Source organism: Carcharhinus amblyrhynchos, chromosome 6 (genome assembly GCF_965287045.1).
Source record: "Carcharhinus amblyrhynchos chromosome 6, sCarAmb.v2.hapA, whole genome shotgun sequence".
In the NCBI taxonomy this organism is placed as follows: domain Eukaryota; kingdom Metazoa; phylum Chordata; class Chondrichthyes; order Carcharhiniformes; family Carcharhinidae; genus Carcharhinus; species Carcharhinus amblyrhynchos.
This window is the reverse complement of record NC_137329.1, coordinates 14,331,748-14,356,316: the sequence shown is the minus strand read 5'-3', so window position 1 is coordinate 14,356,316 and position 24,569 is coordinate 14,331,748. Positions and strand designations below refer to the sequence as shown.

Sequence of the window (24,569 nt, the reverse complement as noted above, 5' to 3'; positions counted from 1 at the left end):
GTTAGGGGGCATGGAGTTGGGGGTAAGGTGTTAGCGTGGATAGGAGATTGGCTGTCAAATAGGCAGAGAGTGGGTGTCAATGGGTGCTATTCGGATTGGTGGTTGGTGACTAGTGGAGTACCCCAGGGATCGGTGCTGGGGCCTCAGCTATTTACCATCTATATAGATGATCTGGAGGAGGGAACTGAGTGTATGGTGTCGAAATTTGCTGATGACACGAAGATAAGTGGAACAGTAAATTGTGTGGAGGGTGTAGAAAGTCTGCAGAGGGATCTAGATAGGCTGAGTGAGTGGGCGAGGACCTGGCAAGTGGAATACAATGTTGGCAAGTGTGAGGTTATCCACTTTGGCAGGAATAGTAGTAGGAAGGACTACTACTTACAGGGCGAAAAGCTGCAGCATGCTACGGTGCAGAGGGACCTGGGAGTTCTTGTGCATGAGTCGCAAAAACCCAGCCTACAGGTGCAGCAGGTGGTCAGGAAGGCAAATGGGATGCTGGCCTTCATAGCGAGGGGGATTGAATATAAAAGTAGGGAGGTCTTGCTGCAACTGTACAGGGCACTGGTGAGGCCGCAGCTGGAGTACTGTGTGCAGTTTTGGTCGCCACACTTGCGCAAGGATATTTTGGCCTTGGAGGGAGTGCAGAGGAGGTTCGCTAGGCTGCTGATACCGGAGCTGACGGGGTTGAGCTATGAAGAGAGGCTGAATAGACTGGGCTTGTACTCGTTAGAGTTTAGAAGGATGAGGGGGGATCTTATTGAGAGGTATAAGATGATGAAAGGGATGGATAGGGTAGAGGTGGAGAGGTTCTTCCCGCTCAAAGGACAGCAGGACTAGAGGGCACAGCCTCAAGATAAGGGCGGGGGGGGGGGGGGGGGGGGGTGGGGGGCAGTTTAGAACAGAGTTGAGGAGGAACTTCTTCACTCAAAGGGTGGTGAATCTCTGGAGTTCTCTGCCCGTTGAAGTGGTGGAGGCTACCTTGCTAAATATATTTAAGACGTGGGTAGATAGGTTTTTGGTAGGCAAGGGGATTAAGGGTTATGGGGAGAAAGCGGGAAAGTGGAACTGAGCCACTTCAGATCAGCCATGATCTTATTGAATGGCGGGGCAGGCTTGAGGGGCTAGATGGCCTATTCCTGCTCCTATTATGTTCTTATGGACTTTCCAAACACTCCTGATAAATCACCTCAAGATGCTGCTCTATAGGATTAAAACTCTGGAAATGGTGGCAATCTGCAATAATTTAAGGATTGGTTGTATGCTGGCAGACAGTCATCAGTGGATTTGGACCTTCCTGGAGTTGTATCCCTCCAGGATCAATGTTGGTACTGTTCCTAATTTTTTTTAAAAAATGATTCCTGCATTTTACAGAAATTCATTTTGGGTCATGGCACAAAGTTAGTAGTATTGAATTGCCTGTCTCATTACAGCAGTGCCTGGTATTTAATTCCATCGACTGCAATAGAACTGAATGTCAGCTCTACGCATAGCAAGTAGGCAATCTGATAGGACCTGTTTTGCACCACCCCTTCCTCCCTTCTCTCCATCCCAGTATGTTTCAGCAAAAGAAAATCACCTTGGATAAAAGTCAAAGAAAATGGCAAATGTAATTCAACGGATACGTTCAAAAAAACATAAACAGTTGATTTTTATTTCTCCTAGGCTGTGTGAGAGCTGAATATGTAAAATCTTTGCAGAAAGAGGCCATGGGAGATCAGGAATGTTATCCTGAGGCAAACAGCAGTGCTAACATAAAAATAAATGGGAGGAAAATTGTGTAAAAGTGGAAGGTACAGGTAAGTGTCTTGTGAATTGCACTAGCTTTCTAGATACTCTTGCATCCCCTGTCCCCATGATGTATCTTCATATTATTGTAGAATCCTACAGAACAGAATGAGGCCGTTTGACCCATCGAGTCTGCATCGACCACAATCCCACCTAGGCCCTATCCCCATAAGCCCATGCATTTAGCCTAACTAGTCCTCCTGATACTAAGGGGCAATTTAGCACGGCCAATCCACCTAACCTGCACATCTTTGGACTGTGGGAGGAAACCAGAGCATCTGGAGGAAACCGACACAGACGTGGGGAGAACATGCAAACTCCACACAGATAGTGATGTAAGCCGGGAATCGAACCCGGGTCCCTGGCGCTGTGAGGCAACAGTGCTAACCACTATGCTACTATGCTGCCCTATCTTAGGTTCAGGTTCTATCTTGTGTATCTAGTGAAATCCCTGATCGTAGCGGTGCCTACCTGGGAAAACGCTTCTCATGTTGGAGAAGAGATACATTTATGCACCTAATACCCAAATGAGGGTGAAATAGAGGGACTTTTTGACCTGAAAGCCGATTTAAGATACAGCACTACATGCACCCAGGAATGACTGAGATTAAATGCCAAATAAAGTAATTTTTATTATTAGAAATTGCTGTTTGTTAACTAAGGTATTTACTTGGGTGCTAATGAATTGTATTTTTCTCTTTAATTTGTCAGATAAATTAACTATGAATTTTCAAAAGCATTACTATAATGGAAATTCGAAAATGGAAATTGTGGTCAGTGTTTTGTGAACTATTTTGTCTCTTTTTTTCTAGACTTATGCAGTTTGCTGAACAAATAAAACCCTGAAAACAGCTTGTGTGATACAAAGGTTTTAGTGCACTGCAACTCCACTTTTACCTCAGGTCTGAAAGAAAGCCAACTGCCAATATTCACTTTGCTAATAGTAAAGGAGAAAAACTGGAACCTTTTAATTACACTTTGATATCAGAGAGTGGGAGGTATGTAAAGAACAATCCTAATATGCTATTTAATGAGCAATTACCGACTCCTACGGTTGAAGTGGGTTCCTCCTCCACTAAGGTACCAAGTATCCAATAACTATTTCCACTATGCATGCAGCTCACCATTTGTAGTAGACATCTTTTAAAAACTGCAGTCACGTGCAACAGCAATGAGCATTGTTCTTTGCACGCAAACAAGTGACCTTACATCTACATTCCCAGATAATTGGACCAAGAGTCCCACCTGAGAAAATCCTCCCAGAAGCAAGAATAGATTATGAAGTGTTGACCTTTGAGGATGGACATTTTGACCAGAAACTCCAGGCATAATTTTCCCGTCCCACCCGCCATGGGAATTATAGCTGGCAGGACAGGACCATGCAGAGGTCCCTCGACTTCAAGCAGGATTTTCCGTTCTTGGGGAGATCCTGCCCTTCATCTCTGCAGCAGAAGCAGAGCCAGCGTTGGAAAAATCATTCAGCAACCCCCTCCAGTATCTTGACTTTGTCACATGACTGGCAATAATTCAGGAGAATTAAGTGATCCATGTAATTTATTGAAAACTTCGTAACATTGAAGAACAGCCTGTTATGTGTTACAAATAATAGATGAAAATCAACCAAGGAAAGATGTACATTTCTGAACCACAACTTTTCACAAGTGGCAACAAAATCTTGGCTTGTGGTTTATCTTGCAACCGAATGAACATGCTACAGAAAATGTACTGAGTTAAAGCCCAAGATTAATTTAATGGCTGAATTTTTAACTCATTCAAAACCATTCACTTGCAAAGAGTTAAAATCGAGCCCCCTGTATCAATGTTATTTAGAAATAGCTGTATTCCAGGTGTACACCTTTTTTATGTGCACGGGTTGTGTTTTTTTTGAAAGAGGCTGTACTTTCACAATTTCAGAATAAAAGAATATACTTAATTTCCCTTCAGTTTGTTTCACTTTTATGCAATAGTTTGGTCTACTTTAAATGCTGGAAGTATAAAGGTTGGTATTATGAAAACAAATCAGAATAAAAATTACGAACAATTTTGTCTAAACTTGTAATTTGTAAAGTAAGAAGTAATTTTTGAGAGCAATTTGCAATAAAACACTAGAGCAGATTTTTCTGTACTTAGAATTAACCTAAGCTTGGAGCAGTAATTACAGAAAAATCAAGCAAAGAGAAGCATATACCAGCCATTGAAGCCACCAACTTTTCCTTTCCCTGTAATTAAGAGTATGTGCTTCCTTTATAAGGATATGTCCCTTTGCTGCTTGATTTTCCTGTAGAGTATGCCCAAGCAACCTAGCAACCACAAATTTGAACCATTGTTTCTTGATGCCTTGTTTGGCCTGAAGTCCTATTGCTGATGAAGTGCAACAATGCATTTGCTATCTGTAGCAAGTTAGGATGGAAATGTGGATAATAATGCAAACTGGGATGGGGAGGGGGAGTGGTTGTTGTGTAGGGTACTGCCAAGGTTGGAATTTCCAAATAAAGTGAAAACGCTGGAAGGATTAATGCCCAAAATATTAACCAGTCTCTATTACAATGGTGAAGGACTAGCAATGTATTTCAATTCTTGTAAAATTCCTACAATTGATGATCATTTGGTAGAAACCCTTGTAACAGTTGCTTGCTTACCAACAGGGTAACTTCATCGCTGCGTCTGAAACCAGCTGATTTAGTTACTGCCTGAAAGTACGACATTTACAAAGAGTTAGCTGAATTCCTGACGTAATATTCAGCAATTATATTTGGAAGTGATGAAGTGCAACTTGAGAGCTCCCCACATGAACTGTGATGGAAGTACCTCTTCATCAATTGGACCTCAATGCAGGGTTGGCAGAATTGAATCATGCTGTTCTCCGAAGTGAATAAAATTAATGTAATCACTTCTACGAACAAAAATAATACAACCCATTCATAATAAATTGAACATTTTTATGGACATGTCTGTGTGATTGCACATTGAATTTCACTAACATGGTTGAAATTCCTTCAGGCATTTAGACAACTGGGCAAGTTAACATTCCATTACTAAGCATCGTTTAATTTTTGGATTTAGACTGTGTGCAGACAGCTTGCTAAGTGCTGAAGTGGAAGCAGCCCTACTCCACTGCATTTTATGGGTTGATAATGTTTATTGCTTTTAAAGTGTGGTACACTTGTATATTCTGAGGAGTTATTCTGTTTTATTATGCTGGAATTCAGTGTTCATACAGTTGGAGTTCTCGTCAGTCTGGAAGGAAAGGCAAAGGGCTTTGCAGTTAAAAGTGAATACATCTTGCTATGTTTGGGATAGCCTTGTCAGTTAACTATTCTTTAAAGACTAATGTATTCTCTGCTCTGACATGGATTGTAAATTGGGACACTCATTAAGTTAACATGCTTGTGATTTGGTTTCTTTTACTGCGTATTGGTTACTGGGTTTCTTTTAACCCTAGTAGGCAATATGTAACATACATTTGCATCTAATTTCTATGCAACCTTCACACTGCAACAACTTGACTAATATTCACAATGCATATACACTATAATGAGGCAACCATAAGTGATACAACAACGATGCACTGATAACCAGTTATCTAAAGAGGCTGATACTTTGTGTTTTGTTCATAGTGAAGTTTCTTGCTGGACCCTCAAGAGATTTTCCACATTGTTTTTCAATTTTTTTTCCTCTTTCTCCTTGAGTGGCTGCTTTAAGATTCCACAAACTCCTGTTATTCCTAAGACACAGGGGAGACTTAGGAACACGTCACTTGTGATATTGTGCTCATCCTGGGGTATTAGAACAAATGTTACATGTGTTACTTTACAGTGGTATCTTCAGTTTTTTATAATGTGTAAAATATCCATTTTATGTGGCAAGCCATTAAATATGCAAAGGAGAGAAAGAAAATAGATCGTTCCAACAGGAAATGTTGCTTTTACATCTTAGAAGGTGGGGCGAGTTCATCGGCTGATAAAGGGAAGCCAACTTTCGGCAAATGTACAATGATGCTGGTGCACCGTATCAGGCCATCTCCCCCTGTACCCCCTCCCCGCTCTGTCTTATCATGCAACAGCCTCCACACTCTTTTTGTTCACCTTTTAAAAACTTTGACTAAACGTCTAAATTCCAGAGAAAACAACATCCATTTGATATCTTGTTGATCTGATTTTGTTAGTAATTGAATATACCACCCCGCTGTGTAACTGATACAACAACTTATCAATCTCTCTGTGCATTCTGGACATGGAGGAGGGGTGGGGGAAATCAGTATGCTCAATCGTCTCAAACATTTTATTCTCCTCCTCCAGGTACCCCATTGGTGACCATTGGATTGGTCCATGATTTTGCTTGACAAAGCACTGCAGTGATTTACCATTTCCTTTTGCAGTGGTGCTTGACCGGGAAACATTCCTGCTTTTCCTGCCATCAGGCCTATTGGAAGGATGGGCACGCTGATCATCATCCTGTTTGGCCACCTTCCATGTCTTGAAGTGTAACTTGAACCCAGAGCGTCCTGCCCAGAATTAGGGATGCTACCACGGCACAAGACCTCCCTCAAAGCATGCTATGAGATTTCCAAATTGACAAGCCATGGTAACGGACCTAGCCTGGTCATGCAGGAAACTACCAAAGCTGAGAGGGGAGTGAGTGAGTATCACTACTCAGTGGTGAGAATGGGAAGCTCACTACCACATGGACTGTTTGAAGCAAATAGATGGATTTAAGGGAAAGAAAAATGAGAGGAGAAGGGAACCATAGGTTGCGATGATTTAGAAGAGGAAAAACTTGGTGGGGGTGGTAGAGGCTCATGTAACAAATCTCAGCATAGGGTAGATGGCTGCATGGCTTGTTTCTGAGCTGTTTATCTTATTTCAATCCCACATAACCTGCAGTGGGGTTGGAGAAGTCAAAGGCCTCTAGGGGAAGGCTTAATGGAGGGGTACCCAACATGAGGTTCTTCAGGTAGGCACCTGCAGCCAGGGGATAAGGGGATGCATCCAGCTTGCTTTCCAAGTCCATCACACCTTTGCCTTCAGGAAGCTGCTGAGTTTCCCAAGGCTCAGGGAAACCCAGCCAATGGTTGTTGAAGTTGAAAACCTGCAGGACATGAAGGCTCGCAACCTCATTACCCATACCTGGAGATTCAGCATTTTTTTTAGGTTACATTTTTTAATGAATTTAGCCCCATGGTCTGTTTTTAAAAAACAAGAAGCTATGTTTGACGGTCTTGTTTGAATTCTACAAACTGTTTTCCTATCATTATAACTACAAAAGCACTGTAACCAATATCATGGGACCCAACCAGATAAATTGGAAGGGAGAACAACGTGTGGTAAGAACTGAATCAGTCCCATGGTCATTGCAATATTGGTTTTAATCAATCATGTCAATGCCAAATTGCAAATTTGTAACTATTTTGCTTGTGCGTCCAAAGATGTGTGGGTTAGGTTGATTGGCCATGTTAAGAAATTGCCCCTTAGTGTCCAGGGATGCAAAGGTTAGAGGGATTAATGGGTATAATATGTAGGGATATGGGGCTAGGGCCTGCGTGGGATTGTGTTTGGTGCAGACTCGATGGGCTGAAGGGCCTCTTTCTGCACTGTAGGGTTCTATGGTGAGTGTATTCCATTTATGGCCATGAATTAAAGATACTAATGCACTATCCTCAGTGCATTAAACAATCAATGCATAACACATCCAACATCAGGTACATGCAAGTCTTTCATACTTGGAGAAAACAGCACTTGCAAAATTTACAGCCTCACTACCACTTGTAGCATGACCTTTGCACCACTATTTAAGAAATAATGCAATGGTAGCTGTTTAAAACCTACCTTTGCATTGACAGACACCAGGTGGATGGATCTGATGTTTTTCAAAATTGCGTTGACAATATTGGCCACGCTTAAACCAATGGCCCAAGAAGTGTATCCTTTCAGCTTTATAACATCATGGGTGCTAAAGTTTAAAAAAAAAAATTAGTTACTTCACTGTGAAATGTGGTTCTACATCACACCATTGTACTTTAGTTAGTGGTACAGTACAGTGCTTTGATTAAGTTAGCTTTAGATGCCAAGAGGCATCTCCTTTTACATAAAAAGGAACCATGTACAAACCATAACATGGATATTAAAGGGTCAGTAATTTATAGGTATAATCAGAAGGTTCAGTTCATAGATAAACCACTTCTAAAAATATGTTATCAGAGGAAACCAGAGCAGTTCTAAGCCACATGGCCCTTCCAGCCTGCTCTGTTATTCAATAAGATCATGGCAGATCTACTACCTCAATTCCATCTTCCCGCACTATCCTCACGATATCCATTAATGCCGAAATTAGATTTTGTTTTATGGTTCCTGATTCTATAGGAATCCTTGGAGGCATTTTGCTGCCCATTTATACTGATTTACTCTGTGCTACTTCCTGCAAATGTGAATCTTTGCACCTTGTTGCTTGGTTCCCAGAGCATAGCTTCTATGCAGTGAGCCTCAAGCCAAAAGTAAAACTGCAGAGAAATTGTAAGGTAGAACTTAATGCTCAATGTCCTCAAAATTCTGGTGAGGTCAGGTATCCTGAGATGCTATTTATATTTCAGAATTGGTGCCATTTGCTTGACTTGGGATGGGCACTTTGAAGCAAACCAGGCTGCCTAAGGAATGTCCAATGCAGGAAATGTGTCTTCAAAAGGCGGAATATCCTACAACACCAGTCCTCTGGATACTCCGGTTTCCTCCCACAATCTGAAAGGTGTGCTGATTAGATGCATTAGCAATGCTCAAATTCTCCCCCAGTGTACCCAAACAGGCTTGTATCGACTAAGAGATTTTCATAGCAACTTCATTGCAGTGTTAATGTAAGCCTACTTGTGACACTAATTAAAAATAAACTTAAACAAACAAGGATGTTTTCACTGTTCACAAATGGAACAAACGTACAGATTTATCACTGCAAGTATAAGCAGCTACAAGAACCAATGTTTACCTCTCTATAACCTTCCTGTGAATTTGCTCTCCCTGCTCATTTGATAGTTTTTCATCTAATTGCTCCAGGTTGATACCAGCCACGTTTGCACTACTCCAAACTGGCACTACAATAAAGCAAAGAAAAACACGGCATTAGTTAGAAGAACATGTTTCATGCTTTGTGAAGCGCAAAACCCAGAAGATTAAATCAAGTGGGGCCATCCTAATGATGAAGGGGCAAATAGCATCCTGAACAATCAAGAAAAAGATTGGTCATCACATTCTGCCAAGAAATAAACATTCAAGAAAGGCTATCTTGCATTCAAATATTTCTACCGAGGTGATGGGAGTGATCCCCGGGAAGACCTTTGTTGCTATGGTGTTCTTTAATAAAAAAATGCCTGTCTTAAAAGTTGCTCTTGCAAAGTTAAGTGAAGTGAAAGGAATAAAACATTAGCAGCATATGGAAAGCAGATTGTGTCTTGGTCATCTATTGAATACACTACTAAACAATTATCATGGAACAGAGAAACTTGCGGTTCAGGGAAAAGCCAATTCGCCCATCTTGCCTGGGCTGATTCTTTGAAAGAGCAGAGATGTTTAATGCTGCAGCTCTGGTTTTTGTCCATAATTGCACATGTTTCTCGTCCTCAAGAGCATCCTTCATCCATCACCTTTTCAGGCAGAACGTTTCATATCCTGGCAATACTGAGTGAAAAGAATTCTCCTCAATTCCCCACCAGATCTTTTGCCAATGATTTTAAATCTAAGACCTCTGGCTATTGCATATTCACCATAGGGAATAGATTTTCTTTATCAACTCTCGTCAAAATCTTGAAAAGCAGTATCAGGTCATTTCTTAACCTCTCTTCTGAGGAGAATGGTCCTGACTTTTCCAATATTTTCTCATTGTTACCAGACACAAGGGAATTGAATAATCTGGTGAACCTCATCCATTAACTTTCTAAGGACTATCCCTCTTTCCTGAAGCATGTTACCCAGAACTGTCCAAAATAGTCCAGCTAAGGCCTAACTATTGATTTATAGATTATGGTATTCATTTGACCCCAAAGGTTGAATTCAATTGGGAACAGCCCCTCCTACATGAAATATCTTACCTGTGCCCAATAATACAGAGGTGAGGGAGCCTGAAAACAGAAGCACACCCACCTTCAGACTTATAAGTTCATCAAGCTTTTTCTGCTAATAATCACTTTTTGATCTGGTATATTGACTTAAGTGGAGAATTTTAAGAAGCTCTTTAGTTTCCTTAGTTATGGAATCCTGAGTCAATTTATTGGTCAGTAAATACAACCCATTAGGATCACTGGAATAACCTAGAAGTTCATTCTAATGTTATTTTCATATTTTTATGACCATAGTGGGCTACGTTTGTGTAGAGACAACTCTTACTGTGATGGACGAATTGAATGGACTATTCCATCCATAAGCGAAGATGATCCTTTCAACACATTGCTGATTTTTTTCCCTTCCGTAAGTATTATTGCTGTGATCCACTATCTAAAATCATTGAAATAATGGTCTTCATGAATTCTCAGCATGTTTTCACTTTCAGCAGTGGCATTAATTTGGAACAGTAAATTGGCAATCATTCCTCTAATTTGATTTTAAAAGTGAATATCAGTAATGATTGTAACAATAGCTGTTATGTTTAGGATTTTTTTAAAATCTCTCCCACATCAACCTTACACCATCGAGAAATGTATATCCTCTTTAAAGTATTAGATAGTTTAGATTCTACATTTCTCTGCCACTGGTAGGTATTCTCTAATCATATTAAGTTCCTGAAAATTGATGAACTTCACTGATTTGAGGGAGGAGCTTTATAATTGGCAGTATTAGCTGCCAAAGTGGCGCATGTGCAGTTGTCCTGTGTCACTCGTGACAGCGTTAGGAGTGATATAAATCAATGCTTCCCCTGACCCGTGTGAGATCCTAATACAGAGAAAAACAAGGGCACATCCCAGGCCCATTTGTTCTCTTATATAAACTCACACAAATGGTCCATAATCCCTTCACCCATTTCCTAGTTAGATATCTGTCCATACTTAATGCTACGAAGGAGCAGCATGGTGACAGTGGTTAGCACTGCTGCCTCACCACGCCAGGGACCCAGATTCAATTCCTGCCTCAGGTCACTGTCTGTGTGGAGTTTGCATGTTGTTCGCAAGTCATAGAACATAGAACATAGAACACCACAGCACAAACAGGCCCTTTGGCCCACTAGTTGCACCAATCACTTGTATACCTACTAAGCCATAGACCTATCTATAACCCCCAATCCCATTAGATCCCATATACTCATCCAGAAGTCTTTTAAAAGACCCCAGCGAGTTCGTCTCCACCACCACCGACGGCAGCCGATTCCATTCACTCACCACCCTCTGAGTGAAAAACTTACCCCTAACATCTCCTCTGTACTTGCTTCCCTGCACCTTAAATCTGTGTCCTCTCGTAGCGACCATTTCAGCCCTGGGAAATAGCCTCCGAGAATCCACCCCATCTATTCCTCTCAACATCTTATAAATCTCTATCAGGTCGCCTCTCAACCTTCGTCTCTCCAGGGGGAAGAATCCGAGCTCCCTCAAAATATCTTCATAAGGCATGCCTCCCAATCCAGGCAACATCCTTGTAAATCTCCTCTGCACCCTTTCAATAGCTTCCACGTCCTTCCTATAGTGAGGCGACCAGAACTGCACACAGTACTCCAAGTGGGGTCTGACAAGGGTCTTATAAAGTTGCAGCATTACCTCCCAACTCCTAAACTCAATCCCTTGATTAATGAAGGCCAGTACACCATACGCCTTCTTGACCACATCCTCCACTTGCGAGGCCGATTTAACAGTCCTATGGACCCGGACCCCAAGATCCCTCTGTTCTTCAACACAGCAGAGACTCCTACTCCTACTGGTATGGAGGGGAGGTCCTATGAGGAGAGACTGAGGGATTTGAGGTTGTTTTCGTTAGAAAGAAGGCAACTACGAGGGGACCTTATTGAAACATATAAGATGATTAGAGGTTTAGATAGGGTGGACAGTGATAGCCTTTTTCCTCGGATGGAGAAAGCAAGCACGAGGGGGCATAGCTTTAAATTAAGGGGTGGTAGTTATAGGACAGATGTCAGGGGTAGGTTCTTTACCCAGAGGGTGGTGAGGGATTGGAATGCCCTGCCTGCTGCAGTTGTAAATGCGCCTAGTTTGGGGGCGTTTAAGAGATCTGTGGATAGGTTTATGGATGGTAAGGGTTTGGTTTAGGTTAGACGGTCATTGTTTTTTAACTGGTCGGCGCAACATCGTGGGCCGAAGGCCTGTTCTGCGCTGTAATGTTCTATGTTCTTGTTCTATGTTCTATGTTCTACCCTTGATATTGTATTCCTTCATCCCATTGGTCCTGCCAAAATGGACCACTACACATTTATCTGCGTTGAAGTCCATCTGCCACTTCTCCGCCCAGTCTTGCATCCTATCTATGTCCCGCTGCAGCTTCTGACATCCCTCCAGACCATCTACAACACCACCAACCTTCGTATCATCTGCGAACTTGCTAACCCATCCCTCCACTTCCTCATCCAGGTCATTTATGAAAATGACAAACAGCAAGGGTCCTAGAACAGATCCCTGGGGCACTCCACTGGTGACCGACCTCCATGCAGAAAAAAGACCCATCCACAACCACTCTCTGCCTTCTGCAGGCAAGCCAGCTCTGGATCCACAAGGCCAAAGCCCACTGGATCCCATGCCTTCTCACCTTCTCAAGAAGTCTTGCATGGGGGACCTTATCAAATGCTTTGCTGAAGTCCATGTAAACCACGTCCACCGCTCTTCCTTTGTCAATGTGCTCAGTCACGTTCTCAAAGAACTCAACTAGGCTTGTAAGGCACAATCTGCCCTTGACAAAACCATATGGATTTCCTCCCAACAGTCCAAAGATGTGCAGGTTAGGTGAATTGGCCATGTTAAATTGCCCCTTAGTGTCCCAAGATATGTAGGTTGGATGGATTAGCCATGGGAAATGTAAGGGATTACAGGGATTGGGTGGGGGAGAGGGCATGGGCAAAATACTCTGTCAGAGAGTCAGTGCAGACTTGATGGGCCGAATGGCCTCTCCTGCACTGTGGGGATTGTATGATTCTATTTTAAGTCAGGTGGAAGAAATGGGAGGCTGTAAGTCTTTGGTACTTCCAACACATGAGGATCATATGCAAGTGCCTTTATCATTACAATCTCAAAAGTGCTAATAGCCCTGACACATATAAATGAATTAAAATCTAATCAAATTCCTATGATAGTTCACATCCCATATACAATAAATCCCCTGCACAGTGATCCTAACATATAAACATTCATTCTCACCACTGGATAAATTGCAAACATTTCTTCTCACCAAAGTGTGGGTTTACATTCTAAACATTTCTTAATCTCATTGGTTTTCTATGTGTGCACAGACTAGTGTATCAGCAGCCACTTTTGTGGACAACTTGCATTGGCAGAAGACAGAGTTTATAATTTATTATTCATTCAATTAATAAATTGGCAATAATTCCTCTAATTTGATTTTAAAAGTGAATATTAGTACTGATTATACCAATAGCTGTTAAATTTAGGATTTTTTCTATCTTAATTTCTCTCACATCAACCTTACACCGTCGAGAAACGTATATCCTCTTTAAAGCATTAGATAGTTTAGATTCTACATTTCTCTACCAGTGGTAGATACTCTCTGATTAAGTTTCTGAAAATTGATGAACTTCACTGATTTGAGGGAGGAGCTTTGAAGTGATGGACTTGGGATACAACACGGCATTCTTCTGTTAAAAGCTTCATACAATTCAGTACAGTTTTGTGTGAGAAACAGCCACCTAAACTGAAGTGGAGGAAAAGTGCAATCTCCATCAATCATTTAGAAGAAAGTCATAAAGTTTGTGCACTTCATAGGCACAGTAAAGTCACCACAGTCCCAGATAATCATAGGCTGCTCTCCCCCTCAAAGGGTAATAGGTGATGATCTAACCTGAGGATCATGACAGCTCAGGTGAGGGGCACGCGTGACAGGGCAGGGCCTTCATGAATGACCTCAGCCGGTACAGGAATGGCACCCATGCTGATGGCCTTCATAGCGAGGGGGATTGAATATAAAAGTAGGGAGGTCTTGCTGCAGCTGTATAGGGCATTGGTGAGGCCGCAGCTGGAGTACTGTGTGCAGTTTTGGGCGCCGCACCTGCGCAAGGATATTTTGGCCTTGGAGGGAGTGCAGAGGAGGTTTACTAGGCTGATACCGGAGTTGAGGGGGTTGAGCTATGAGGAGAGGCTGAATAAACTAGGCTTGTACTCGTTAGAGTTTAGAAGAATGAGGGGAGATCTCATTGAGACGTATAAGGTGATGAATGGGATGGATAGGATAGAGGTGGAGAGACTCTTCCCGCTCAAAAAAGACAGTAGGACTAGGGGGCACAGCCTCAAGATAAAGGGGAGGCGGTTTAGAACGGAGTTGAGGAGGAACTTCTTCACTCAAAGGGTGGTGAATCTCTGGAATTCTCTGCCCGTTGAAGTGGTGGAGGCTGCCTCGCTAAATATTTTTAAGAAGCGGGTTGATGGGTTCTTGATAAGAGAGGGGATTAAGGGTTATGGGGAGAGGGCGGGAATGTGGAACTGAGCCACGACAGATCAGCCATGATCTTATTGAATGGCAGGGCAGGCTCGAAGGGCTAGATGGCCTACTCCTGCTCCTATTTCTTATGTTCTTATGATGGCGTACGCTCTGCATCACGAACTAGCTGTCCAGCCAACTGAGCTAAACCAACCCCTATATCGGCAATGCCATTATGGATATTGTATAAAATTAGCAGATGATTACCTACCACTTTCATCGCCTTGTTCGCCGATGATGTATGCATGAACGCCGATTGGATTGATTTTCAACTTTGCGCCGAGTAAGAAACGAAACCTGGCAGTGTCCAAATCAGTACCTATGCCAATCACACGGTGCTTTGGGAATCCACTCAATTTCCAGGCAACATAGGTCATCGTATCCACTGAAAAGCAAACAAAGTCCAGAAAAATAGAATTCTCCTGTAATTGTAAATGAGTTACAAATGGAAATTAACATGTGAAAAAGATTTAATTTTCTGGTTGATTGTCCAATCATTTACTATTATCTAAGATGCACGGTCTTTAAACGTAAAATTCAATTACTCAAGTACGTGATAATCATCATCAGTGAATATGAAGGTTTTACTTTCATTGCAGACTGCATGAACGTAGATTTAAATCGAAGACTATAAAGAGGCATTCTGATTAAACTCAAGAGTATCCACAGTGCCATCCTAATAACTTAAAAATTAGGAGTTAGGTGCGACAAATATTATATAACACCATTTTAAAAAAGCTTATCATTCTTTTGTCATTTAGATCTCATCAACTGACCTTTCAGGTTCACACAGATTTGCCTAAACTGGGGAAGGAAGAAGGGAGCCTACAAACAGCAAAATTCAAAAGGGCAAACTTTTAAGGGGCGTTGTGATAAATATATGAATAGGATGAGATTAGAGGGAAATGGTTCCCAGAAGGACAGAGTATACAGGAAGAAATATTGGGAGCTTGTGACAAGGAAACTTTAATCTGTGTGTAAACTGGGAAAAAAAAATCAGGTTGGCACCAAGACACTGAATGTGGAATATTTAGAATGCTTTTCACATAATTTCATTGAGCAATGTTCTCTGGAACCAGTCAGAAAACAGGTTACTTTAGACTCAGTATTACATAATGTGACAGGATAAATTGATGACCTCAAAGTTAAGACACCCCTAGGTGGCTGTGACCACAATATGTTTGAATCTTACCAGGCTAAGGGATAGATCAATAGAAAAATAGTAGCAGATATTTAAGGGGATATTTCAGAATACTCAGAATTAGTATATTCCTGCTGAAAAGAAAATTCTAAAGGCAGGAGCCATCATCCATGGTTAACTAAAGAAGTTAAGGAAAGCATCACATTTCAGGAAAAACATGTAAATGCAGAAAGCAAGACTCTATACAGTTATAGAAAGAGGAGGAGAGTAAGTAAAGTGTTAGTCCTCTAGAGAGTAAGAATAGGAATTAGCAGCAGATAAGGAAATGGTAGATGAAATGAACAGAAAATTTCACTACAGAGAATAAAAGAAACATTTGAGTAATAGATGTAAGTAGGCATTTGGAGGAAAGAGAGGAACTTGGTGAAGTTACAATCATTTGGTAGGCAATACTGATGGAGCTGCAGGCTGTCAAATCTTCAGGTCCTGGTGGACTTCATCCTAGGGTCCAATCTGGTATTGGATGCATTGGTGTTAATTTTCCAAAATTTATTAAATTCTGGAAAGGTTTCATCAGCCTGGAATGTACAAGCTCTGAAAAAGAGTTATATGGACTCAAAACGTTAACTCTGTTTCTCTCTCCACAGATGCTGCTCAGATGCTATTGAGTTCATCCAACAATTTCTGTTTTTATTATAAAAGTAAGGATATTACGACTGGTTGCTTAAAGTTAATCAAAGTAAACCTTACCTGGAATAGTTACAATGAGTAAAACAGCATTTGGACTGTGTTTGACCAATTGAGGGATGATCTCCTTAAAGGTAGCTATGTTCTTCTGCAACTGTCTTCTTTTCACTTCTCCCACTGCCTGCCGTACACCACAACAAATGACGCACACCTTTGAATCTGCAGTAACTAGAAAGTCTGCAGGATGGTCATTGTAAGAGACAATTAATCAATTAAAAAAGAGACACAGGTATTGCATGTCAGACTTGGACTGTCCCAGCTCCCTAACCCAAATATTCAATTCTAAATAACATGAATGTGTGGCAATGTGATTTGGAAAGTTACTCATCAGATATAGAACTTCAAACCTGCACAGTTTTCTATCCTGCTAGTTCACCAACTTGTTTTGTAAAATGCAAGTTACCCATGTTGTTCAATGGGTCTGGACTTACAAAATACCGAAGAAGGAACAGAACTATGTTCACAATATTGTACTTCCCATTTTGATTATTGGGCAACTGTGTAGAACACAAACTGTCAGGCATAACATTGTAGACAGCAAATGTTACATTGAACAATGGACAGGATTTTCTATATACTTAGAATCATAGAACCCTACAGTACAGAAAGAAGCCCTTCGGCCCATCGAGTCTGCACCGAACACAATCCCACCCAGGCCCCACCCCCATATCCCTACATATTATTCCCACTAATCCCTCTAACCTACGTATCCCTGGACACTGAGGGGCAATTTCTTAGCACGGCCAATCAACCTAACCCACACATCTTCAGACTGTGGGAGGATACCGGAGTACCCGGAGGAAACCTGCGCAGACACGAGGAGAATGTGCAAACTCCACACAGACAGTGACCCGAGCTGGGAATCGAACCCCGGTCCCTGGAGCTGTGAAGCAGCAGTGCTAACCACTGTGCTACTGTGCCGCCTGCATTGCTTGCTTTATTAGCTTCAGAATTAAAAGAATTGTTTAAAAGTTATGTCCCTCTCAATAATGAAATCAGTCCACATTTGTAAATGTTTAAAAATCGATGGAAGGCAAAGCACATGCTACAGTTGGATATCACAGCTAGCTGTCAACAATGGACACTTCATTCAATGAATTAATTATATTAAACAGATCTAGTGTGATTCTGGTATTTCTAATTTCCCACACATGGATCTCAGGCAATCCCAAAGTGAATACCAACAGACTTGCTCAGTCCAGCCGCAAGGCACACCTGCCTTTTAAGAATTTGATGCACATAACAATAAGATACACTCACTCCTCTGCTTCATAAGTTTCTGGATTCAAGTATCACTCAGAGAATTCAGAGTGTAAGATTGAAGCTAAAATTCCAATCCAGTATTGGGAGTGTCCTGCATTGTCTTTCAACCAAGACAATTCAACCAAGGCCTTGCCTACTCCCTTAGACAAATGTAAAAGATTCATAGCTCTATTTTGAAGAACCACAGTGAAGTTTTGCCTGGCACTCTGGCCACATTTATTTCTCAATCAACATCGCTGAGAGATTATCTGCTTATGGGACCTTGCTGCACACAAATTGACTGCTGCATTTTCTATGTTGCAGCAGTGACTACAGTTCAAAAATACTTCAGTGGCCTGTGAAGCGGTTTGGACACCTGAGGCTATGTATTAATAGGTATCTAATTGTCTAAAAAGAAACACCTTTCTGCATTCAGATCAAGCAAATCTGGAAAGTTTTCGTTGGGTTTGTGGCTGGCTGGAGAGACAAAATAGCATAGGGTATCATTTCTTAATATTGGAAAAAAAACTTGAGGTTTCAAGCACTTCCATATTCCCAATGCAGAGGAATCTGTAACCGAAGTGGACATTCTCAAAGTATTGGGATAAATCAGATCCAACCACATTACTTGGTGCCTATTGTAAAAGCAGTTTACTGATTTACGAAATCAACTTATGTCAGTTTTTTTTAAATGTACATGAGAAAATACTTCATTCAAAAAACAAAACTAAATTTGATGACATTCAAGATAACAAATACCTTTGATGATGGAAGTTGCCAAAGTCCCAGAGGTTGCGTTCCCCTTTTTTGAGGGAGAACTGACTGGCGAGGATTTAACTTGAGGATCACCACACCTCAGGTGAGGGGCAAGGTTGAGAAGGTAAGTCCTCACAGGTAATCTGAGCCAGAACGGGAATTGAGTGTCCCGCTGCACCACAAACTAACCATCCAGCCAACTGAGCTAACCAACCTCCCCCTCTTTAGTGACACATTTATGCTTATTTAAATTAGGGTTGATCACTGCCATCCTCAGCTAGCAAAAACACTAAGTAGCTGAGCCATGCCCATGAACTTTGAACTCACTGTCTGCTGACTTAGCTGTTCTCAGCGGGTTTTGGTCTTCTGCACCATGTATAGGGAAGCCCAATCACTTTATCTGTTGAATGATGAAGTGTGCTGCAAATGACTGATAATGTGACCTTTCTGACATCCCCCTTTCTCGATAATGCCAATTAGAAGATATCACCTATATACGTGCTGCTGCACCCATCAGCAAGAGCCTATTAATGGATTTTTGCAACGTCTTTCAGTGAGCAATTGAACGGTTGCCACACTTAGGCTAATGGACTTGGTTTGATAATTTATATAAATGCAATCAATAATAATAAATGAGGCATCAGTACAGCAATATAAAAAGCTAAATTGCACCTCAGTTTCTCAGAAACTGATGGACTTTTTACCTTAAAAAATGCAGGAGAATGGTCACTAAAACCTGAACTTTATTCTATCTAAGTAACTTTATGAAGCACAGATTAAAAATATAAAAATAATATGGAAATTAAAAGTGTGACCCAAAAAACATGGGTCTTGTTTCTGGCTCCTGATCACCATAAAGCGATTCCTCTGGTACTTTCTCCTCCTTTGTGCCAACCTTATTCCATCTTTCATTTAAATTCCTCATTCTCTGCAACCCAGCCAAATAACTTGAATTTTTTAATTAATATATCCTCACTGTTTTCCTCCTTTAGCCTCTACAATGAGTAATTTCTCATCCTTGGTGATTTTAACGACCATCTGAATACATCATGTTTTCTCGTTCTCCTCCGCATTCAGTGCCCTCCCAGGCTTAACGCTTTCCTCCACAAAGATTCCCCAGCCCTTCATCATGACCACCCTCAGACTTACCATTCCAAGTAACCTCAGTAACACCATAATTTAAAAAGGGGGGTAGACAAAAGGCGGGTAATTAACTATAGGCCCGTTAGCTTAACTTCTGGAGTAGGGAAAATGCTTGAATCTAACATCAAGGAAGAAATAGCGAGACATCTGGATATAAATTGTCCCATTACGAAGACACAGCATTGGTTCATGAAGGACAGGTCATGTTTGACTAATTTGGTGGAATTTTTTTATTTTCCCAGTGAGTGTCACTTCTAATTATTCAGGAGAACGATTATTTTTGAACGCTCAATCATAAGTATTATAACAGAAAAATCCACAGCAATCATTGATAGTACAGATTCACCCAGAAACAATTTAATTACCATTCAATGATTATATGTATTATAGACAACCACATGATACATAAGCCTGCTCAACCGCAAGTGAAAATAGAGTCTTCACAGCAAAAAACAGATCCACAGTATCTAAAAATATCACAGGTTGCTTAGCAATGTTTGAGGCTGTGGGATGAATGTTTTTCCTTGATTCGTGCAATCTCCCAGGTGACTTATCACCATGTCAACTGCTAAGTATGGGCAAAGGGAGCCTTGGAAAAGGGTTTGGGAATGATGGATGATTCATCACCTTCAATGCTTGCACTATACCTCAAGGCAATCAAGGAAGTAAATAGATTGCTTAACTATATACATCAGACCAATCTCCAGAGGTCGTGTCACAGCTCTCCAATTCTAAGTTGCCTTCTCATTAAAAACATGGAACCACTGGAGACATTGCAGAGAAGAGCAATGAGACTAATCCCAAAAGACATGGGCAATGAAAGCATAAGCTTAAAATCTACAACGTTGAATGAATATTGGGGGAAATCTTACTGTGGCATGTAATTTTTTAAATATTAATTTCTGGGATGTACCCATTACAAGTTGCCCAAGAATATGTTACATTATATGGTTTTGTTCATCAGACATTACTTTAAATTAAGTCAGGAAGGTTGGACCAGGACAACGCAACTTAATTTCTTGAGAACTTGTTTTGGAGTGGGCATCAAGAAGAAAAAGGTGAAAATAGTTTATTTAGTTTAAATTAATGAATTTAATTAATTGTTTTTCCAAGGTAATACATTTTGCCAATTGCAGTTATAGTCTAACTGCATGGCGTGAAACTAAACACTCAGACTTGCCATGAAACAGAAATTTTGTTTCATTTATCTCTGGTACAGAGCGACCAGTATTAATCCTGTTTTGTATCATGTCCATATGAATAGTTTCTGGTACATGAAGCCTTTCAATACAAACCAAAACAGAATCCTTACAATACATCCCAAAGAAACACCACACTGGACATGACAACATGAGGCTCATCACTAGCATACTAGCCATTTGCAGTGAAGACAGAGGTCAAGTGTGAATGTGGGAGTGTGCTTTAGGGTACAATGCTTGGATGAGTTTATGAAGAGTGCAAGATGGGAATGTATTGGAATAGTTGGGTCTGCGGGGGGTGGGGGGGGGGGTGGTCACAAAAGCATGGCTGAAAATTTCAACAGCAGATAGACTGAGGCGGTGGCAGTGATGGGCCTGTTTTGTGGAGCACAGAATAGACTTACTGCTGGATATTCAGCACAGGGTCTAACCAGTTGAAACCAGCCTGGTTCATCTTGAGCCACTAACCACACGGGATGGAATCAGTGCAAGGGAATGAAGTTTGTGGTATGTGCTGAAGACAATGGCTTCAAATCTGCCAAATGTTTATTTGAAGAAAATTTTGATGCATCAAAAACTGGATGTCAGACGAGAGGTCTGCCTGCACAGAGGCAGTGGTGGGGCTGGTGGGAATGGCAATGAGGAAGAGCTGTGTGTGGCACCTTTGAATCATGTCTCTAAGGGGCAATTTTCAGTGAAACATTGGAGCAGGCCAAAAATGAATTCTTAGGGTACTCGAGAGAAATTGCTGCAGGAAGACAAGCCATTGTTAAGAGATTTTCTGACTATGACTAAGTATGAACAAACAAGGTAAAAATAGCTGTCTTCAGCTAACTAGAGAAGCAGCATTGAAAGAGAATGATGAAGTCAACTGTGTGAAAGGTAATGGAAAAATCACAAAGGATACGAAGGTATAATACACCATGGTCACTGTTATAGAGGGTGACAAGTTTGCATAGGGTCAATTCTATTACAAATGTGAACAGAAGAATTTATGACCCAAAAAATGGGAAGGAAATTTATGCTAATAGCAGATTTTTAATATATTAGTGGCTACATTAGATGAGCAATTTATGAATAAAGGCATGCTTTAAAGAGAATAAAATTAATTGCATTGTCTAGGAGGGCAGTAGAGGTGGATTGCCTCATATCCTTTAAAAAGCACTTGGCACATCATGACATTCAAGGCTATAGACCAAGTGCTGGCAGATGAGATTAGGTGGGAGTTCAGGGGCTCCTAATGTGTCTGCACAGACTCAATGGGTAGAAGGGCCTCTTCTGCACTGTATGATTCTATGAAATTTCCATCCAACAATTCAACACCATTAAAAATGCCATTAAAAAAATGTCATGGCCCACCACCGACCTGTGTCTGCTGAAATTTTGGACTTTAGAAACAGGCTTCCTTGTGACAAATCCAGAGCCTCTCCCTTCAGTTTTTCAGCCAGTCTATCGACTAGAGCCAGTTCATCGGTAATATGCTACAGGAAGAAATAATGTGAAATACATCATATTTGGAAAATACAGGTTTTAGGCTGGTCTTTGAGAAATATGCAACATTCTACCAATATATCAAAAAAATTCATAAAGTCAGTAAAGCACAGAAGGAGGCCATTTAGTCCATTTAGTTCATGCTATGTTGGTGTGGTATCATTCTAGTCGGTCTGGTATTCAGCCCGATATGGCTGAAGGATATTTTATTCAAAGCTGGGTTACTTTGATTGTTAATGGAGAAGTGAGTGAGCCGAAGGTCATCCTCACAAGACGCTAGGCTGGATAAGGATTTCCGTCCCTAAAGGGGCCTTCATAAAAATGCCATCTATTATCACCATTACTAAGAACCAATTTTTTTCAATTCCAGCGTTATTTATTTATTTATTTAATTAATTAATTGAATAGAAACTCTGGGAATTGCCAGGGTGGGATTTGAACTCATGGCTGCAAATCTTCAAGATAACTAATTCATAACATATTGTCACCACGTACAAGATGTAAAACAAATCCTAAACTGCTGCACAGAACAAATGAATGTGATATGCCTTACCTGCTGCAAGATGGAAATGGCACAGGACATGCCAACTTGTCCAGCACCGACTATTGAGACTTTGGAAGTGGCCTTCATCGGAATTTCAGTGTGCATCTCCTTCATCAATTTATTCTTCAAACTCATGGTTCTTAAACTTTGGGATCAGCCTAGAAAGATAAAAAATCTGAACAGCAATTTTTCTGTTAATATCATCCAGGAGATGTGTGGGTCAATGTTGAAGAGTAATGTGAACAAATACTTCTGACATCCCCACTTTGAATTGGAGCCTGAAGTGGCATTTCACCACATTTTGCTCCATGGGAATTACTTTTTTTATTTTTGACCAGAACTCCAACCTGTCCTGGTCCATCCACACCAACGCTATAGTTAAGAAAGCCCACCAACTTTCTCAGGAGGCTAAGGAAATTTGGCATGTCTGCTACGACTCTCACCAATTTTTACATCTGCGCCATAAAAAGCATCCTTTCCCAAATGAATCATAGCTTGGGATGGCCTCTGCTCTGCTCAAAACCACGAGAAACTATACTGGATCCTAAGCACAGCCCAGTCCATCATGCAAACTGGCCTCCCATCCGTTGACTCTGTCTACATTTCCTACTGCCTCAGAAAAGCAGCCAGCATAATCAAGGACCCCACGCACCCCAGACATTCTCTCTTCCACCTTCTTCCCTCAGGAAAATGATACAAAAGTCTGAGATCATGTACCAATCTACTCAAGAACAGCTTCTTCCCCACTGCCATCAGACTTTTGAATGGACCTATCTCGCACCAAGTTGATCTTTCTCTAAACCCGATCTGTGACTATGACACTACATTCTGCACCCTCTCCTTTCCTTCTCTTTCATGTGCTTTATGAACCGTATGCTTTCTCTGTATACTGCGCAAGGAACAATACTTTTCACTGCACACTAATACATGTGACAATAATAAATCAAATCAGTTATTTTTGGTGGGGTTTCCACGCAGCAGTGGAGCAGGGTGATTCGCAGCGTTAACTCTCTCTCTCACTGCCAAGGGGCACATTTCCCAGTTTTTCATTCCTTTATCTCAGTCAGGTTCGGACAGGAAGATTCAGGCAAAAATTGCCAAGCGAAAATGCCAACCGCCAAGCCCGATTTTTATTTCAAGGCCATTCATTGAACGCGGAGTTAAAATCGACTCACACACACACACAGACTGCTTCAAGCAAAACACTAAACAGGGATGAATTCTCAACAATGAGAGGGAGTGGGAAAAAGCACATACACTGTTTTTGATAAAACAAAATCTGATTACTGCTTCGCTGTGCGGATCGGTAAACTCCTGAAACTTGTTTTGTTACTTTCTTTCTGCATGTTTTAACCAACTTTGTATCAAAATCCTTTGGCTCTCCGCTTAGCCAATCCATTTAAACAAAGTATTTGGGTGACAATATCACAAAATGTTGTTTCCAGGCTGTCTCAATTTTCTCGCCCTGTCAACCTGTCCTTTCCAATGTTTTGAATGATCTTTTTTCTTTCACTTACACACACGCACACACTTGTTTGTCTTCTCGTCTTGTCTGGAGCTCCTTCTTGCAGTCCAGTCGCTGTTTCCGAGGCTGCCTATGTCTCTGAGTGTTTTCACTTGTCTTTTTCTCCTGGTTGTTCTACTCCTTCCTCTCTCTTTCTCTCTCTGTCTGCCTACAGCGGGTAGTTTTCTCCCAACCGTCTCCCCCCTTCTCTGTTTTTATTTAAACTCTGGCATCTCAGCTCCAAATTCTCCCTAAGGCCTCGAGCCCCCCCACCCCCCTCTCACAGCAATTATTACAGCCCCGCTTCAAGTTCCAACGTCGAAGCCAAGAGAGACAAAACTCCCCCCCAGGGAGAGCCAGGTGTTAGCTCAGCTCAGCACACACGCACACTGCTCAA

At 41.3% G+C, this 24,569-nt stretch overlaps 2 protein-coding genes across 4 annotated transcripts in view; one reads left to right on the top strand and one right to left on the bottom strand.

Annotated features, from left to right (window-relative positions):
• Window positions 1-5,329, top strand: part of LOC145343706 (uncharacterized) — a 35,045-nt gene extending 29,716 nt beyond the window's left edge. The window contains exon 10 of the mRNA XM_080189924.1: window positions 2,598-5,329. Within this exon, the coding sequence (XP_080046050.1) occupies window positions 2,598-2,623 (26 nt within the window). The 3' untranslated portion in view covers window positions 2,624-5,329. The remainder of the gene's footprint in view (window positions 1-2,597) is intronic.
• On the bottom strand, window positions 5,322-24,455 carry LOC145343708 (L-lactate dehydrogenase A chain-like). 3 transcript variants are annotated; one of them, XM_080189926.1, is made up of 8 exons: window positions 24,186-24,455; window positions 22,678-22,826; window positions 22,000-22,114; window positions 16,297-16,470; window positions 14,617-14,790; window positions 8,758-8,863; window positions 7,611-7,734; window positions 5,322-5,561 (listed from the first exon to the last, which is right to left on the bottom strand). In XM_080189926.1, the coding sequence occupies exons 2-8, from the start codon at window positions 22,801-22,803 to the stop codon at window positions 5,397-5,399; spliced, it is 984 nt and encodes a 327-aa protein (XP_080046052.1). In that variant the 5' UTR covers window positions 22,804-22,826; window positions 24,186-24,455; the 3' UTR covers window positions 5,322-5,396. The 3 variants fall into 3 exon arrangements, with proteins under 3 accessions (XP_080046052.1, XP_080046051.1, XP_080046053.1); XM_080189925.1 differs by having other exon boundaries at window positions 22,678-22,843; window positions 24,186-24,454; XM_080189927.1 differs by lacking the exons at window positions 5,322-5,561; window positions 7,611-7,734 and having other exon boundaries at window positions 8,754-8,863; window positions 22,678-22,843.
• Window positions 24,456-24,569: the final 114 nt, after the last annotated feature.

Bases quoted from the DNA above. Each gene is read 5' to 3' on its own strand.
- LOC145343708 (XM_080189926.1), bottom strand. From the start codon at position 22,803: ATGAGTTTGAAGAATAAATTGATGAAGGAGATGCACACTGAAATTCCG. The intron at 14,791-16,296 runs GTAAGGTTTACT...TTTGCTTTTCAG, and splicing joins ACTCATTGTAACTATTCCAG to TGGATACGATGACCTATGTT. The intron at 7,735-8,757 runs GTAAACATTGGT...TTTAAACTTTAG, and splicing joins CACAGGAAGGTTATAGAGAG to CACCCATGATGTTATAAAGC.